This window comes from Miscanthus floridulus, chromosome 14, assembly GCF_019320115.1.
Source record: "Miscanthus floridulus cultivar M001 chromosome 14, ASM1932011v1, whole genome shotgun sequence".
In the NCBI taxonomy this organism is placed as follows: domain Eukaryota; kingdom Viridiplantae; phylum Streptophyta; class Magnoliopsida; order Poales; family Poaceae; genus Miscanthus; species Miscanthus floridulus.
In genome coordinates this window covers 54,387,883-54,408,491 of record NC_089593.1, presented here as the reverse complement: position 1 = coordinate 54,408,491, position 20,609 = coordinate 54,387,883, and the positions used below count along the sequence as shown (strand labels likewise).

Here is a 20,609-nt window from a genome sequence, read left to right as displayed (position 1 = left end):
TACAGCGAAAATAAATATTTATTTATGACATGGTGAAGTATTGATATATAAACTAGGACAACAGATTATAAAACTTTCATTTATAAAAATATTTAGTAAGAGTTATAAATAAAGACTATAATTGCAGCGTAAAGGAATCCTCTCTGAGCCCACCAGGGGGAATCCACACACAAAGGTCAGCTCTAGCATCCACCTATCACCTGCAACAGGGGGAAATAAAACCCTGAGTACTAAATTATACTCAGCAAGACTAACCCGATAGGAGAAAATAAAAAGACTTCAAGGATATGCAATGCATATCTAGCTTGTGAGTTTATTGCATTTGTAGGAAGCATTACTAAGTGTGCGTCCTTATATTCAATTTTATTAGCAGTCATCATTAGTTCATTAACTAACCATTCTATGTAAGCACCTGTGCTACTTTCAAGCAGGTGATAAGCAATCAGATTTCCTTTTACCATCTTTCATCTTCTAGTTCTTACTACGTTGCTAGACTGTAGACAAGTCGTACCAGATCACTCGGTGATTCGCGAATCAATGTGTCCCAGCTGGGTACCTCAAAACACACGCCCCACTTGTACCCTAGGCACAAGCAGGACCAACCCACTACCTTCCTGTCATGGGGTCCAAGTCCCCATCCAAACTTAGACTCCAAGCCCCCGCCCCTGAGTCCCGGACTCAGTGCGGTGCAAGGACCTCCACCCAAAAGCCACCCTGAAAGTCGGTCCGAAAAGAGCTGGAACCCATGACAAGAGAGTAACAAGTCTTCCCTGCGCCCATACCCAAGTATGTGCTCGGGATAATAAATTTGTGACCTGCCTAGAACCCAATGCAACGGCCGGTCCTTAACCGACACAGATAGAGGAAAAAGTGTAACCAAGCTATACCCTGTTGGCGGCAGGACACAACCTCTTACACCCACCAATACCCATACCATATCCCTGCTCGGTCTCTATTTTTCCTTTCCACCATTTTATCATGAGTGATAATAATATAGCAACAACAATAATATATTTCCTATCTCTCACGAGTGACAGGCAATCACTCGACTTCTACCAGAGTCCTGTAGCATAGCAATCTACATGATCCTATCATACTAGTAAGACTCATAGGATAAGATATATATATATATGCAAGTGGGTTTCATTCAACTCCTTAAACTTAATGCACAAATATAATTTAAAGTGCGAAAAAGTAGGGATTATGTACCGAGGCTTGCCTGGGTAACAACCAAAAGTTAGTATTTATATCTTCAGATCATCCACCATTATCTGAATAGAAAGTTCATTACATCATCTCCTAGAGAGAATACCATTTCACCATCTTCAGATTCCCAATCATCCTTCAATTGATCCGTTGATCCATCATCGTACCTATATGATATGCATTGATGCAAATGATACAACAGATAATTAACAAGGCAACAACAACTCTTAAAACAGAGTACATACTATGAACTAATAAGCTAGCTCTAATGGCTAACGTACTAATCTATGCATCAACATTGTCGAGAAAGGTGTCAACTCCCAACAAGTATTTTTAGTTATACAATTCCACGATGTTACTTTATCCCGTTCTATCAATTTAATCTTTATTCAAAATAGGGCATCATTATCTATCTAGCAAACTAATTATTCTAGAGCAACAAAAATTATAGTGAGCAGCTAATAATATTAGTAATTTACTGTAAAAATTTTAGAGTCAACACTATCACCATTTTCTCACAAAAATTCCTACAAGTTTATGTCTTAGCAATGTTAAGCATGTTAAAATAATTAGAGCAATCCTAAAACATACAGAACCTATGTGAACAAAATACACTATCATGTAGATCATGATTTTAGGAACTTAACAAAATTGGTTTCATAATTTTTGGACAACTACACAAATTTATATTGATTTTACAAGTTTATTTCCAAAACTAAATTAGCTAAATGTTTTCTTGAACGAAAAGGGCCGACGGCCGCTAAGCAGCCCAGCAGCTCCAACGCGGCCCGCGTGGAGCGGCCACACTCGCAGCAGGCCGAACCAGCGAGCGTGCGGGCGGCCCAGGTGCGCAGGCAGCGGCCTAGGTGTGGGGACGGGGCACGAGTGGCCCAGGTGCAGCGGGCGCGGCCCAACATGGGGATGGGGCGTGAGCGGCCTAGCCAGCCGGCCCACGCGCGGCGTAGGCGCAACGGCAGCAGACTGACCCAGCGTGGACAAGCCCAAACCAACCTGGTGGTACTTTAGCGATGAGGCCCCTGAGTTTTCCTAGAATTAACTAAGCCCTTTTCTTGTAAAGTTATGAGTCAATCATTTTAGCAAAATGAACATGATAAAGAATTCTATTTGCGCTTGAGTCCCTCTTCTACCTCAAAACAGATCATCATAGGGGGGTACTCCGCTGGCGGGGGCTGTCGCGGCGGGGCGCGGCGGTGGAGATGGAGCGACACGGGGAGGTGAGTGGTCCACGACCGGGCTCGCCCTAGCCATGGCGCGGACCGAGGCGGACCTCGGCACGGCGGCCACACGTGGCCGCGGCAAGGGAGGCAGCGACGGGTAGCCACGGCGCATCGGGGTGGCTGCAGGGCACGACGGCCGGTGAGGCAAGCTCCTCGGCACCGGTGGATATGGCGCACCCCCGGCTAGGCCCCACGCGTGCTGAGGCAGGGCGCAACAGCCTAGTGTTAGGTCGAGATGGCGACTAGAGGGGGTGAATAGTCTTTTCTAAAACTTAATTGCATCAGCTATCCGACACAAATGCGGAATTAAAACTATCGGTCTAGCCAAGACTATACCCCACTATATATGTTCACTAGCACCTTGTAAAGATAATAATTATGCAACAAAGGTGCCGGGCTAGCTAGAGTTCTCTTAATCAATTCTAGGAGCAAGGTCACACAAACCTATGCCACTAGTACTTTAAGCAATGAGGGAGCTCCTACACATGCTAGTAAGCAAAAGCACAGAGCTAACTAAGCTCACTAGCAATGCTCAATAACAAGGCAACCAATGCCTAATTAGAGAGCGCAAATACTTAGCTACACAAACTAAGCAATGTGACTAACAAGGTTACTAAAACCAAATTAGCCACGCACGGGAGCTACTTCTATGCTACACAAGCAAGAAGGTAATTAGCAAGCTACACAAGCTATCTAATCATAAGAGCAACTACACAAGCTTAATATATATAAAGGTAATTGCAAGCTTGTGTAATGCGGATGCAAACCAACGGGAAGAACAAGGTTGACACGATGATTTTTCTCCCGAGGTTCATGTGTTTGCCAACACGCTAGTCCCCGTTGAGTCGACCGCTCACTTGGTGGTTTGGCGGCTAATTAGCATCACCCGCTAAGCCCACACGTCGGGCGCCGCAAGAACCCACCCCGATAGTGAGGGTAGCTCAATGACACGCTTTACTAAAGTTGCTCTTTGCGACTCCCGCGGGGCGAGCACAAGTACCCCTCACAAGCACTTCTTCGGAGTGCCGCACAAGCTTCTTGCGTGCTTCGACGGAGACCACCACCAAGCCATCTAGGAGGTGGCAACCTCCAAGAGTAACAAGCACCACCGGCTTGCAACTCGATCACCTAGTGTCACTCGATGCAATCTCACAATGCAATGTACTAGAATCACACTCACTCACAATCGATTCATACTCTTGTAAGCACAAGTGAGTTAGAGGGCATCCAAGCACTCCTACACAAGCCACATAGGCATGAGGGTGCTAAGCGAATAGCCCAAGGCCAGCCACCACTTCTATTTATAGCCCCATGGGCTAAACCCTTTTTCTCTTCTCTAAGTTGATTCACAACAACTCTAACTTCTTCTCCTTTACAAATGTGCCAACACCACCGAGTGTACACCACCATGTGTACGTGTGTTAACTTTTCACAAACATTTTCCAAAGGATTAGCCACTCAACTTGCCACGCCACTCGATCCTAGCAATGATGCAAAGTTAGATCACTCAAGTGGCACTAGATGACCGATATGCAAATAAGTTTGCTCCCTTTGATAGTACGGCCATCTATCCTAAACCTGGTCATAAACTTCTCTACACACCTATGACCGGTGAAATGAAATGCCCTAGGTTATACCTTTGCCTTGCGCATTCATTCCATCTCCTCCAATATTGATGCAACACATGCAATAACATGATCAACAATGATATGATCCACTTCATATCATCACGTGATCATATTGGTTCATCGATCTTGACTTCACTTGCTCTTCACCGTTGCCATCGTCCATTGGCGCCAAGTCTTGCTCAAGCTTCACCACCACGCGGTCCATCACTCCAAATCCTTTGACTTGCCCTTCACACTTGCAACCGGTCCATCAAGCCAAGTCTTGTCTTGATCTTCTCCACCTTGATCACATGACTCAATGTCATGTCTCATGTGCATTTAAGCTCCTCCATCATCACATGTTGTGAGCTTTGCAACATCTCCAAGCCATTTTCACCTTCATGGCATATGTTGCTCACACACATGTACCTGTGGACTAATCACCTGTGTATCTCACATAAATACAATTAGTCCACCTAGGTTGTCACTCAATTACCAAAACCAAACAAGGACCTTTCAATCTCCCCCTTTTTGGTAATTGATGACAACTCTACAAAGATATGGAAATTAAGCTCTTTTGGGTTCATGTTGCTTGCCCAAGCAATTTTACCATGTGAAAATGATTTTGGACAAGTACCACAAACACGAAATGGTAGTATTAGCTCCCCCTACATATGTGCTAGAGTATTTAATTTCAAGCTTGCACATATGCATAGATTAAAATTGTGGGAGAGTAATTACTATAAAATGATGCTAAGGTGTATAGAATAAACCTTTGAAGCGTGTACCAATCGGAGTTGCATCTTTAAGTTCATCCTTAGCACCATGGTTAGCTAGATATCACTTGGAAATAAAAGCACTAGATACCTTTGTAAGATCAACATTAAAAGCAAGGTACTAGCATTACTTGAGAAGCATGCCACGTGTCTAGCTATCATCCTATGCATGCTAGTTATCAAATCATCATTCAAGTTCTACAACTAGCATACACCACACAAGCATGCATATTGAATTTTAAAGCTTATGCAATGCAAGCAAGCACATGAAAAATGCAATCAATCAAAGTTCATGAGCTTGCTCCCCCTACTTGTGTGCTTCTCTTGTCCAAAAATTTTGATCTATCTCTTTTCTCCAATGTTGCTCACTCTTTATCCATGTCCATGTCCAACCTCTTAAGCTTTCATATCTTATCTCTCTCCTTATACAATTTATCCCTCCCCCTTATAAAGGCTTTTCATATCTTTGTACAATCTCTCCCCCTTTGTCATCAATTTCCATAAAAGGTATGCTTCTTATTGATGCAAAGGTATGCACTTTAGGGTAGATGGTTGAGACTTGAATTTTACATTTTTGAAGGACATTACTTGATTGTTGGAATGACACTACTTGTAGATACCATTTTGAACTTTTAACTTGTACTACTTGTATCTTATCATTCTATGTATGGGTCATCCTTTTTTTTACACTTAAGCTCTTGTAGGTGAGGGATGCATTCTTCATTTGATGATTACTTAAAGTTGAGGATCACTTGTGGAACCATCTTTTGCATGATTGATACCAATTGTAGGATACCAATTGAAGGTGTGATACCATTTTAAAGAATTTTCTAGTATAGAACCACTTGTTGGATTTGTCAATTTTGATCATTTCTTGAACATTTGCTATCTTTATGAGTACCACTTATAGGATATCACTTGTGGGTTTATCTAAACATCACTTGTGAATTCTTGATGAAATACTTGAGTCTGGATACCACTTGAAACATACAAACTAGATATCCATTTGTATTGTTGTCTTGTGCTTGTACTCTTATTATTTATCATGAGCTTTTATGTTGACTTGAATTAAATTGATTTGCCTAAGCTTCCAAGTCCGGTTTGAACCAATGACAAGCTTATTCACACCTCTTTTAAGAGTTATCTTATCAATGTTGTACTTGTTACTTGTTTAGCAATCCAAATTAAAATCAAGTACTTAGGTTCACTAGCTTATGAACAAATTCATATACTAACCACTAGATCAATTAATCATTCAAGCAATAGTGGTAGACTATGAATTTAAACATTTCATTTGTTATGCATGATCCTATGAAGCATGTACTATATGCACTAACCACATACTAGTAAGGGATGAAATGATCATGCACATTACAATGATACCTTTGCTATGTTGGAGTAGAGGATAGTCACATAGATTCCAAGTCATTACTCCAATTTGTAATGTGAAGTCCAATTATAAACTTGGTGAAGACCAATAGATACCAATTTGAATTCCCTTCTTCACCCATATGAAATGAATATCACTAATGATCAAGTGCACTTTCTTGTTGTGGTTGACTTGCTTCATCTTTTGATCTTTGCTTGCATGAGAGCATCAATGTGAGAATACTACTTGAAATACCATGATTAACTCTCTTTTGGGTGTTGCTTGCTTTTCTTGATCAATCCTTTTGATTGCTTCAACTAAGCATCTCAAATGTCCCTCGGATCACCACTTCCATGTTAGCCTTCCAAGTACCACACTTGGTTTACCTACGAATAGACGGCAAGCCCCTACACTAGGGAGAAGTGACCTCTCTTCAAGAACCATTCTTGATACTCACTTGAAATGACTTGATTGATTGATCAAAGTGATGGACTTAACTTGATGAGTAACCTTGATTCCTTCTTTAAGTCCTTTTCTTTCTACTTGTTTAAGTCCTTTTCTTTCTACCAAGTGATCTCCAATCATTTCTAGAACTTAAACTTCATCTTCATCTTGACTTTGATCTTGATCTTCCAATTTGAGTACCAAAAGTGTACAAAGTATACTCCTCAATCAAATGGCCTTGTACTCTTTGCTTGTCATGCTAAAAGATCATCTCAAAACCAAAATTAGATACCTCAAACATTTGTAAACATGTTTCCAACTTGAGGACCTTTCAATCAAAGTGACTCTAGATTAATCCAATATTTTTCACTTTTCTGGCAGATTTTGTACTCTCCAAAGACATAAGCATATCTCCCAAAGTACAAATCCAAATACCACAAAATTTGGTGGAGGTGTGCATTACTAAGTTATATAGCAGATGTAAAAATTTGAGCTTCATTTGACTTCTAGATTGCTACCATATTTCAATTCTTCCACCACTGCTATATGCTGAAAACTGCTGCACTATAGCTGACAAGATCCACTCCAAAACCGAAGCATTTCTTATCCAATTTTCATGAAATTTCTACAGCATCTCATACCATAAGTCTAGAGCATGTACACCAATTTTCATGCCAATTCAATAGGTTTTGATCATTCAAACATGGCTATGATCACAGCTAGCTCAGATTTTCAATATAGGACAGATTTCAAGCAATTGAGCTATACTTCATCAAATATGAATCAAACTTGAAACTAACTTGTTTGAATACTTTCACAAGACATATATCCATTCAAACCACTTACTAAATGTCATCTTATGAACTTATCCAATCACAAATCAATCCAAACTTGACTACTTATCAACTTATCCATTCAAACATCTTATAGCAAGCAACATAGCATATATATATATCCAATTCAATCAACTCATATGCACCCAAATGAAATGATCAACAAAAGATATACCTTGGTTAGCTCATGATCATCCAACTAGCAAGCTTTCACTTAAATATTTGCAAGCAATCAAATATATCCAAAGATTCACCAACAACTTGAATTTTACACTTGTATGTTGTAACACATTTGGACTTCATTCAATTTATCATGGCATTGGGTTTGGATGTGCACTAGGCTTCACAACTTGATTCAACATATGGTGATTAATATGAAATCAATTGAATCAAGCCTCCAATGCCAATGGTACCTACAAACAATCATCCACTTTTTGATGGTACCCAAACTAGTTTGGGTCCTCTCAAGTTAGGAGCAACATACTTAGGCATAGCCTTAGTATGAGTAGCGGAATGTTTTGCAATAGCAATCATAGAGGTACCATTTTCATCCTTCCTAAGCATAGAATCATCATTAATTGAAATAGGCTTAGGAGTGTTACCTTGGGGACATGAATGTGCCATGTGTCCCCTTTCTCGGCATGAGTAGCACTTTCTCTTTGATTGAGCCTTCTCTTCCTTTCTCATGTGGTGCTTCTCATTGCCTTGCCTCTCGTGAATTGCTTGAGCCTTCTTCTCAAGCTTGGTAGGACACTTAGAGGCAAAATATCACATACTTCCACACTTGAAGCACTTGATGTGAGCATAATCTTTCTTCTCATCTTCATTCTTGCTCATCATCTTGGCATCTTGAGTTTGCATTGGATGCCTTGCCTTTCCACCCCTTTTTGTTTTCTTCTTCTTCATCCTCAAATCACCACCATCTTCATGCTTGATCTTGATTTGCTCTTGGAGTGTCTTCTCTTGCTCAACTTGTGGCTTTGGTTGAGGCTCTTCTAGTTGCTTCACCAATTGCTTGGTTGGGCACATAGAGGTAAGATGACCCCAAGTGCAGCACTTGAAGCACTTGACATGCTTTAGCCTCTCTTTTTCTTTTATATTCTTGAGCTTCTCAATGTTTGGGCAACCATTTGCAAGGTGTCCCGCTTCATGACACCGGTAGCACATGGTATGAGAGAGCTTTCTTCGTTATAGCTTCTTCATCTTCCTTTCTCTCTTTCTTTCGCCCTTTGTCATCTTCTTCTTGAAGCCAAGGCCACACTTGTCACCATAGTTTCTTTGAGTCTTCAATATGTGCTCAAAGGTGACTTTTGAGTTGTAGCACCTCTCTAACTTATTGCTCAATTTCTTCACTTCACTTTTGAACTCATTGTTCTCCTTCAAAAGGTTAGTCTCACAAGACATAGAAGTAGAATAAGCATCTATATGTGAAGAGCATGGCATATCTAATAAATTATCACAAGAGGTGGATACATGCTTCTTGCCTACATCACAAGGGTTAGCAATAATATATGATTGATCAATTGACCCATGTGATGAACTCTCATTATTTTTAAGTTTCTTGGTAAACATTTTAATGAGAGAAGCATGTTGTTCTAATAATTCATCATGAGATGCAAGTAGTGTCTCATGATTCAATTTAAGCTCATCATGTGAAGATTTATAAGCATTAAGCAACTTCTTATGTTCTTCACAAGAGTTCTTTAGAAATGAGTTTCATTTTCTAATTTCAATGTTTTAGCTTTCTCATTTTCTAAAGACATGGTCATGCTAGCAAGTCTACTAACAAGCTCATTATGTGAATCAACATGATCAACCACATTACCATTTGATACCTTAGTGTCACCTTGTGACATGAAGCAATGTGGTGTAGTGGATGGGCTTGTAGTAGCATTATCATCCTGACTTGAGCATGAGCCATCATCACCATCAAGTGTGCATGGGGTAGCATCATCACTTGCAATGCGTCATCATCAACCTTGTCAAGTGAGCTTGTAGTGGATTGATCATCATCATCCTCACTTGACAACGAGGTGGAGCAACCTTCCACAATCACCAAATTGTGGTTATGCTCAACACACTCATGCACCTCCTTCTTGGGCTCATCCTCCTTCTTGAATTTACCATCATCCTATGTAGAGGAATCACCGAAGGTGTCCTTGATGGAGTCCCATATCTCATGAGCGGTCCCCATGTGGTTTACTTGCTTCATCAAATCAAAATTCAAAGCATCCAATAGAAAACAACAAGCATGTGCATCAAATTCATAGAGGACTCTTTGAGATTTGGTTAGAGTTCTATGATCCAAGACATGGGTGAGACCACTAGTGACAACCCACCAAAATTTAGGCCCCTTTGCATGAAAATGATTAAGCATGTGATTTTTCCAAAGTGCAAAGTTTGTGCCATCGAAAATATGATTCTCACAACCATCTAGCCCATTAGGCGCCATCCTCTCGGGTCGATAAAGACCACAAATGAGAGAACGGGCTCTGATACCACTTGTTAGGTCGAGATGGCGACTAGAGGGGGGTGAATAGTCTTTTCTAAAACTCAATCGTGTTGGCTAACTGATACAAATGCGGAATTAAAACTATCGGTCTAGCCAAGACTATACCCCACTATATATGTTCACTAGCACCTTGCAAAGATAACAATTATGCAACAAAGGTGCCGGGCTAGCTAGAGCTCTCTTAATCAATTCTAGGAGCAAGGTCACACAAACCTATGCCACTAGTACTTTAAGCAATGAGGGAGCTCCTACACATGCTAGTAAGCAAAAGCACAAAGCTAACTAAGCTCACTAGCAATGCTCAATAACAAGGCAACCAATGCCTAATTAGAGAGCGCAAATACTTAGCTACACAAACTAAGCAATGTGACTAACAAGGTTACTAAAACCAAATTAGCCACGCACGGGAGCTACTTCTATGCTACACAAGCAAGAAGGTAATTAGCAAGCTACACAAGCTATCTAATCATAAGAGCAACTACACAAGCTTAATATATATAAAGGTAATTGCAAGCTTGTGTAATGGGGATGCAAACTAATGGGAAGAACAAGGTTGACACGATGATTTTTCTCCCGAGGTTCACGTGTTTGCCAACACGCTAGTCCCCGTTGTGTCGACCGCTCACTTGGTGGTTCGGCGGCTAATTAGCATCACCCACTAAGCCCGCATGTTGGGCGCCGCAAGAACCCACCCCGATAGTGAGGGTAGCTCAATGACACGCTTTACTAAAGTTGCTCTTCGCAACTCCCGCGGGGCGAGCACAAGTACCCCTCACAAGCACTTCTCCGGAGCACCGCACAAGCTTCTTGCGCGCTTTGACAGAGACCACCACTAAGCCATCTAGGAGGTGGCAACCTCCAAGAGTAACAAGCACCACTGGCTTGCAACTCGATCACCTAGTACCACTCGATGCAATCTCACAATGCAACGCACTAGAATCACACTCACTCGCAATCAATTCGCACTCTTGCAAGCACCAGTGAGTTAGAGGGCATCCAAGCACTCCTACACAAGCCACGTAGGCGTGAGGGTGCTAAGCGAACAGCCCAAGGCCGGCCACCACTTCTATTTATAGCCACATGGGCTAAACTAGCCGTTACCCCTTCACTGGGCAAGATTCAGGACGACCGGACACGCAGGTCATAACGATCGGACGCTGAAACCCGGCGTCCGGTCACTAACAGAGAGGTTCCAGCGACGTTTTTCAGCGACCGGACTCTCCCAATGTCCGGTCACTTCTGGACACGCTAAACGCACTGACCGACTATAACTCTTAGCTCTGAACTCCGATTTCGATGATCTTGGACATTTTGGAAAGCTTACTCAGAGGGCTACACATCCCACATGCATACTTGATCCAAATCATAATGGATCAAAGCAGTATTTCAATCCAAGGACCATCCTATAGTTCGGAGTACACCGAAAAACCTTTTTCTCTTCTCTAGGTTGATTCACAACAACTCTAACTTCTTCTCTTTTGCAAATGTGCCAACACCACCAAGTGTACACCACCATATGTATGTGTGTTAGCTTTTCACAAATATTTTTCAAAGGATTAGCCACTCAACTTGCCACGCCACTCGATCCTAGCAATGATGCAAAGTTAGATCACTCAAGTGGCACTAGATGACCGATATGCAAACAAGTTTGCTCCCCTTGATAGTACGGCCATCTATCCTAAACCCGGTCATAAACTTCTCTACACACCTATGACCGGTGAAATGAAATGCCCTAGGTTATACCTTTGCCTTGCACATTCATTCCATCTCCTCCAATGTTGATGCAACACATGCACCAACATGATCAACAATGATATGATCCACTTCATATCATCACGTGATCATATTGGTTCATCGATCTTGACTTCACTTGCTCTTCACCGTTGCCATCATCCATCGGCACCAAGTCTTGCTCAAGCTTCACCGCCACGCGGTCCATCACTCCAAAGCCTTTGACTTGCCCTTCACGCTTGCAACCGGTCCATCAAGCCAAGTCTTGTCTTGATCTTCTCCACCTTGATCACATAACTCAATGTCATGTCTCATGTGCATTTAAGCTCCTTCATCATCACATGTTGTGAGCTTTGCAATATCTCCAAGCCATTTTTACCTTCATGGCATATGTTGCTCACACACATGTACCTGTGGACTAATCACCTGTGTATCTCACATAAACACAATTAGTCCACCTAGGTTGTCACTCAATTACCAAAACCAAACAAGGACCTTTCACCTGGCCACATGCGCACGGCGCGGCAATGATGGAGACACGGCGTGGGACCCGAGCGCACTTGCGCATGCGACGGCCAGCGATGGGAGCGACCGCAGGTGCCAACAGAAGGTTGCCCGGTGTAGCAGGTTCAGCGCGGGGTTGAGGGGTGCAGGCGCGCTCGTGCGCGGTGGTCGGGCGACGACGGAAGGCGCAGTGATGGAGACGCGTGACCATGGCGGCTACTCGGCAGAGAGAGGGGGAGCGGACGGAGGCAAGGAAGAGCAGGCGTGTGAGGGAGAGCGAGGAGTTATGCGTAGCTCGCCCCCAACTTCATAGGCGTGACGTGGGGCAGGGCAGCACGGCACAACACGGCCGACAGCGGTGCGCCTGTGCTCACATAGGAAGGTGAGAGGACACGGCGTGGGCAGGGGCAGAACCACGTGCTGGCGATAGGAGGTGACGCGGGCAGGGGCGCGGTAGGTGGATTGCATGGCAGGACGGGCGCCATGTCTATCCCATGATGTAGCCGATGCCACGGTTCAGCTCTGCGCGTGGCACAACGGTAGAACGATAGTGGCGCAACAAGCCAGCAATTGACGCAGCCAGGCCGGGCAGGCCCACGCGCGCGACGTCGCGAGTCTAGGTGCGGTGACCACGGCCAGAATGGGTCCCAACTGCGACTGAACACAACTTGGCTAACTAAGACATTTTAGTTAGTGCCTAAGATCAACACTAACCAAGCCGACCATTACACCATTGCAAAGTACTCACCATGGTGCAATCAACAGTGCCAAAACATGAAATTAAGATTTAGGAAATTTTGTTAGAATTCAAACGCCAAAATAGCATTGTCTAACGATCTTTTCTGACTTAGAACAAAAAGGGTTCAATTACAATTTTAAAATGTCTAACGTCATTACTTTTACCCCATGAGCATCTCACGCATTAGTCCGTTCTTCGTACTAACCCGTAGGGGTAAAACACTTACGCACCCTTTAACTATTTTTCTTAATATAAGTCGCAAAAATAGCATTTTTATCTACTAAACTTGCACTTCAAACTTTTATCTAAGTAAGAATTACAAGCTATATTTTATTTGGTTTATAAAAATTGTTTTTCACGCTTCATCCCATAGAACAAACCATTCGCCATTTACTTGCTAAAATCGTTATCAGACATTTTTAAATACTTTTACCCACTAAGTGAATTAACTCAGATATTTAGTTTAGTCCAACAAAGTGAACCACATAAGACTCGCTCGTCATTCCATGTGTGTTTTAAAAACTCAAAATGTGTTTTGCTAATTCCTCTTAGGTCTAACCTAGGTGCTAAGTGAGCTCGTAACACCAAAGGTGTTACACACTTGAACTTAATTGCTTACACTTTATTGATCATTTGGTTGAGATGATGAGCTAGCCAATTATTGTTGATCTTGCACTTGAACACCACTTGTACTAGCTTGATTTTGATCATGAGAACCACTAACTTGCACTTGTGAATTAGAGAGCACTTGATCTTTGCCATCTTCAACTTCAATCACTTCTCTAGGCCTTATGTCACTAACATCCATCTTCTTCATTGCATTGACCAACTGAGTGCCTCTCACATCATATAGATTCTCATCTTTCTCTTGGGAACCATTGGTTTCATCAAATTCCACATCATGAACCTCCTCAAGAGTACCACTAACTAAATTTCAAACTCTATAAGCCTTGCTAGTTGTAGAGTAACCAAGCAGGAAGCCTTCATAACACTTCTTCTCAAACTTACTCAATCTTGTGCCTTTCTTTAATATGTAGCATTTACAACCAAAAATCTAAAAATATGCAATGTTGGGCTTTGTACCATTCCAGAGCTCATATGGTGTCTTCTCCATCATGGAGTGACAATAGAGGCAGTTGCTATAGTAGCAAGCCGTGTTGATTGCTTCAGCCCAAAATGAATGACTCACATTGTACTCACTCAACATTGACCTTGCCATGTCAATCAAGGTTCTATTGTTCCTCTCAACAAGACCATTTGATTATAGAGTGTACTTGGTGGAGAATTGATGCCTAATTCTAAATTCCTCACACAACTCATCAATTCTTGTGTTCTTGAACTCACTACCATTGTCGCTTCTTACTTTTCTATTGGTTGTCTCAAACTCATTATGAATTCTCTTGATGAATGTCTTGAAGGTTGCAAACACATCACTCTTATCAACAAGAAAGAACACCCAAGTGTATCTAGTAAGATCATCCACTATCATAAATCCATATTTGTTTTCACCAATGCTAGTATATGTGGTTGGTCCAAATAAGTCCATGTGCAACAACTCAAATGCCTTAGATATACTCATCATGCTCTTCTTAGGATGTGTGTTACCAACTTGTTTTCTGGCTTGACATGCACTACATATCTTATCCTTCTCAAATGTGACATCTTTCAAACCTCTAACTAGATCATGCTTAATCAACATGTTCAATTATTTCATTCCAACATGACCAAGCCTTCTATGCCATAACCAACCCATGCTAGACTTAGTGAGCAAACATATTGACAATTGAGCTTCTCTAGCATTGAAATCAGCCAAGTATAGATTCTCATATCTAAATCCTTTGAATATCAAGTTAGAGCCATCTACACTTATGATCTCTACATCATCCACACCAAATATGCACTTGAAACCAAGATCACATAATTGAGTTACCGACAAAAGGTTGAAGTTCAAGCTCTCTACTAGTAGCACATTGGAAATGCTCAAGTTATTGGATATTGCAATCTTACCAAGCCCCTTGACCTTGCCTTTGCCGTTATCACCAAATGTTATACTATCAACCCCATTGCTATCACTTGTGTTGATTGAATTGAACATTTTTGAATCACCGGTCATGTGTTGTGTGCACCCACTATCAAGCACCCAATACCTTCCTTCAGCTTTATAATTGACCTATAAAAGAAGATCAATTCTTTTTAGATACCCTAACTTGCTTGGGTCCTTGAAGGTTAGTCACTAAAGTCTTTGGCACTCAAATGACTTTCTTCTTTTAGCCCACAGTTGGTGCACCAATGAACTAATCCTTCACACCATTGGCACCCTTAACAAGCATGTAGCAAAAATCAAATCTCATTGAGGATACATTAGGTTGCTTGTTCTTATTAGTCTTGTAATTTTGCTCTATATGTCCAACTTGCTTGCATCTATTCTAAAACCGACCGTTGCCCTTCACAAAACTAGCTTTGGGAGTGACAAATGCTGCCTTGCCTTTCTTGGGGGTATAGCCTAATCCCTCTTTGTTGAGAGAAAACATTTGGCTAATCAAGCACTTTAGCAAGCAGGCATCTCCACCATAGGCATTGCCTAAGATATGAGTGAGCTCATTCACCTCCTTCTTGGGGGTCTCATTTCCCACCATTAGTGAGGCATCACAAGTGAAACCATCACTCAAAGATAAAGTAGAAGTGGAAGTGCTCTAAGAAGGGTTAGTAGGAGCAACAACAATGGGCTTGTAAAATGATTCATCAAGAATATCACAACTTAGTCCCAAATCATATGACACAATCACTTGCTCCTTCTTGGCTTCCTCCTTCTTGACTTGTTCGTGGAGAGAGGAGTGAACTTTTTCAAGCTTAGTGTGAGGCTGGACAAGCTTCTCATGGTCTTCCCTTAGACTCTCATGAGAAGCATTGAGCTCATCAAAGAATTGCTCAAGAGATTTGACCTTCTTACGTAATTCTTTGCACTCCTTTCTCTTCATCTCAAAGCAAGTGTGGACTTGCTCCAACTTGTCCATGAGTTCCTCCTTGGTGTACTTCTCCTCCTCATCACTCCTACAAAAATCACTTTCACCAGCATCATTGTCACTCACATCATTTTTTACCTTGGTAGGCTTTGCCATGAGGCAACTTGATGGAGTGACAAAGATGGAGGGCTTGTTGTTGATGGTGATGCTTGCTAGTGCCTTCTTGAGAGATTTTTTGTCATCATCACTAGAATCATCACTATCTGAAGAGCCATCACTATCCCAAGTGACCACATAGCCTCCACCTTTCTTTTTCTTTTGGAAGGTCATCTTCTTGTCCTTCTTCTCCTTCTTCTTCGCATCCTCATCATTATCACTATTGTAGGGACAATCCGCTACAACGTGATCCTTGCTCTTACACTTGTAGCACCTTCTCACATAATCCTTGCTCTTGAAGTTGTCTCTTCTCTTTCTTGCACCATAGCCCTTCTTCTTCATGAATTTTCCCATCTTGTGCACAAACAGAGCCATGACCTCATCATCAATGTCACTAGCATCTTCATCATCACTTGATTCTTGTTTCTTGAACTTACCCTTGTTCTTGGATGATGAGCTAGTCTTGAATGCTACACTCTTCTTCTTCTTGTCTTCATCTTCCTTCTCATCCTTGTCAATCCCCTCCCTTTCTACACGGTATGTCTCTTATGTCATGACATCACCTAGTACTTGGTTAGTGGTTAGTTGCTTCAATCCTCCTCTAATGATGAGCATTCTCAACATCTCAAATCTTGGAGGTAAGCACATCAAGAACCGATGAGAGACATCATCATCAATGATCTTCTCACCCAAAACCTTCAAGTCATTGACAATCACTTGCAATCGATGGAACATCTCTAGAATGCTCTCATCATTCTTCATCTTGAAGCTTGTCAACTTGTCCTTGAGGATGTATAGCTTGGCACTTTTCATCACTAGTGTGCCCTCATATGTTTCTTCCAATCTCTTCCACACCTCACTAGCTCTTTCATAATCCTTGATTTGCTCAAACACCTTGAAATTAATGGCATTGTAGATGGTGTTGAGAGCCATTGTATTGCATTGCTTGTTGGCCTTGTCTTGGTTGGTGGGGTTGTCGGGATCAAGAATAACATAGTCACTTTCGGTCATATCCCACACTTGATCATTGATTGAACCAAGATACATCTTCATCTTTCTCTTCCAATAATCATAGCATGTGCCATCAAAGAACGGTGGTTTGCCCCCCACATGGTTGAACACAACTTGAACCATCTTTTGACACCGAGGTTGTGAAGACTTGACTAAATGGTGACCACGGCTCAGATACCACTTATAAGGTCCTAATATGGTTAGAGGGGGGTGAATAGCCTATTAAAAACTCTATAAGATCACTAGAGCAATTTGTTAGTACGCTAAACGGCGAAATGTAATTTTGCTCTAGCTCTATAAGGGTTGCAAGCCACCTACCTAACAATTCTAGTTGCTATAATCACTAGGCACACTAGAGGCTAAGTCACTACTCACTAAGAGCTCTCAACAAGGCTACACTAAAGAGCTCCACTAGGTGAAAGTAAGCTAGCAAGCAATCTCTCAAAACTAGCTACACTAAAGAGCTTGCTACACAACTAGTTTACAAGAAAGTAAGGGAGTGAGTAGGGTGATTATACGATCATATAGAGAAATGAACCAATCACAAGATGAATACCAATTCAATCACCGGGAGAGCCAATCGCAAGGTGACACATAATTTTTCTCCCGAGGTTCACATGCTTGCCAGCACGCTAGTTCTCATTGTATCGACCAACACTTGGTGGTTCAGTGGCTAATAGGTATCACATACCTAGCCAACAAATGACGCTGCAAGAACCTACCTACAAGTGAGGTAACTCAATGACACGAGCAATCTACTAGAGTTACCTTTCGGCGCTCCGTCGGGGAAGGCACAAGACCCCTCACAATCACCGGGAGATGGCCACGAACAATCACCAACTCGTGTCAATCCTCCTCCGCTGCTCCAAGCCGTCTAGGTAGAGGCAACCACCAAGAGTAACAAGAAATCCGCAGCCACAACGATCCCCAAGTTTCACTAGATGCAATCACTCAAGCAAATACACTAGGAATCACTCCCAATCTCACCATAATGATGAATCAATGATGGAGATGAGTGGAGGTGTTTGCTTAGGCTCACAAGAATGTATCACAGGTGAAAATGTCTAAGAGAGTGAGCCCAAACCAAAGCACTTCTATTTATAGAGGCCTCACGACTCAAAAAGCTGTTGGAGCCTAGGGGGTTGACCGGACGCACCCCAATGTCTGGTTGGTCTGAGTCCGATCGCCCTTGGCCGTTCACATGACCTCCTTTGAATACCGTGCGTTGATCTTCAATGGTCAAAAATGGTTAGCATCGTTAGTCAACCACTGACCGGACGTGACCCTCGAAATGACCGGACCCACGTACATGCTGCGCCAGATTGAGTACAAAAAGGGTCCAGAGACAAATTTCTCTAACCGGATGCGTCAGGTCCAAGGCGACCTTACGCACCCCCACGTCTGGTCCGCCCTGCGCTCCTCTCCGCGCGCCCATGAGGCTGACGCCAGCGTACGCCAGCGTTAGCCTGACGCTGCCCCTGCGCATCCGGTCTCTCTCCCTCGCCTGCGTCCGATCGCGTGCCCGCGCGCCACCTTCTCTAGAACAGCTGATCGGATGCGGCCTCAGCGTTAGGTCACTACGTACGGTCACACTTCGGCCCTCTCGGCCAAGTGCAGCGCCTCCTGGGTCAACTGACCGGAAGCGCCTGGGGTGAGTCCGGTCACCTTGGTGCCAGAGTCCGGTCGAGTACCTTCGTCTCCTTTTCTTTTTCTAAGTCCTCAATCACAACACTCTTGCTTCCAAGTTGCTAACCACAAAGTATAGAACTTGTGTGCTCATGTGTTAGCATTTTTTAAAGTAATTTTCATGGGTCAAACGTTAGCACACTAGGTCTCTAAATGCATATGCAATTGCAACTTCACCTAGTGGCACTCGATAACCGGTTAGCCAAAGATTTTCCCTCTTTATAGTACGACTATCGATTCTAAACACACTCACACTCTCTATGGTGTCTTGAGTGCCAAAATAAAAACTTATTTGATACATTTGCCTTGATTTCTTTGGTTTTTGTTTTTCTCTTTCTTCTTTTCGAAGATGGAGCACTTGATCATCTCTTTTGTGGCCATCACCTTCACCATGACCATTATCTAGCTCCATCGCTTGGAGTGGACTACCTTATCTAATTCACACACTTAGATCAAAGATTAGTCCTAAGGTTGCATTAATTATCCAAAACCAAACTAGGGCTTTCATCTGGTCCAGTTTGGTAGCAACGAGGGAAATGGGGAGAGTTCAAAGGTTGAAGACGGTTTGTCTGATGGGGATGGGCCAGTTTTGGGCCTATCTCATGCAAATATCTATGCCCACTCCTGGAAACCGATTGGGCCTAGGTGGGTTTAGATATCCAAAGCTAGTGGGCTTCAGGGACCTAGATATCTAGCTTCAAAAGAAGACGTCTGAAGATTTGGTCATACTACTCGCAAGATTAGGAAAAAGGATCCTCCTCCACCACTCGACAAATCATTTGTCAAGGCTGAGAGCTGAAGATATGGCGAGAAGGGAGGCGGAGCAGAGGCCCTGGAGGCATCGACAGCAAGATTGGATGGAGGAAGATGATCTTCTTGGGGAAGAGATACACCAGGAACAAGATCTGCGCCACAAATTGCAATGCACACTTGGTGACGAAGGCAGTGACCGCCAAGGCCGCATAGAGGGGAAATTTTGGGAATCGTGGATTTGACAGAGGAAATCATGGATTTAGAGGTCAGAAAGGGGATTACTAAGGGGGAAGAGACTTTGGTCGAGGTGGCTATGGAGATAGGGCTGTTGAGCCTAGTAATTGGAATCTGAATTTTGATGCGGGCAAGGGTGCCTAGAATTACAGAGGTAATACATAAAACAGAGGCCAAGGAGGTCCTGGGGGTTGGCGTGGAAATGATTTAGGGAAAGACAAGAAGCCACTTCAAATTGAAGCCAAGCCGGCTGAAATCAAGTGCTTTCGTTGCTTGGATTATGGTCATCACCAATCAACCTGTAACAAAGAGCCTGTGTGTTACAAGTGCAAACTTAAAGGCCACATGGCTGCTGACTGTGGGAATTTCAATAGAAAGAAGATCCAGCTGTTTGGTTTTAGGATCCCAAATAAGGGTTTCTATGCAATGGAGTTTCCTGAACAACAGTTGAGGCACGACTAGACAGTTGGTTTAGCTACGGTTCTAGAAGGTGTGACAAATGAGGAAAGGCTGAATGAAGAACTCAGAGTTGTGGTTAATGATAAATGGGACATCCAGCCTACGAAAATGGACATCAATTTGTTTCTGGTGGTTTTCCTAACAAAGGGGCCTTGGAAACCTTTTCCAGATTTTGTTACTTTGAATTACCAAAATACAAGCTGAAGGTGAAGATAACTATGTCTAGTCATGATCCAAAAACCACTTTAGTTTTGCAAACATGTTGGGTGAAGGTTGGGAATGTGCCCCCTATAGCAGGGGAAGTCTCTGCTGTTAAAGAATTGGCTTCTTTGGTTGGCCAACCTATAGTGGTGGATGAGCTTAGCTTGATTAGGGATGAGCCACTCAG

At 42.7% G+C, this 20,609-nt stretch overlaps 1 protein-coding gene across 1 annotated transcript; it reads right to left on the bottom strand.

Moving 5' to 3' along the window:
* Positions 1–15,652: 15,652 nt before the first annotated feature.
* LOC136503467 (uncharacterized protein YKL023W-like) lies at positions 15,653–19,187 on the bottom strand. Its single transcript, XM_066498538.1, has 3 exons — positions 19,160–19,187; positions 16,353–16,608; positions 15,653–16,010 (listed from the first exon to the last, which is right to left on the bottom strand). The coding sequence occupies exons 1-3, from the start codon at positions 19,185–19,187 to the stop codon at positions 15,653–15,655; spliced, it is 642 nt and encodes a 213-aa protein (XP_066354635.1).
* Between the last annotated feature and the right edge of the window lie 1,422 nt (positions 19,188–20,609).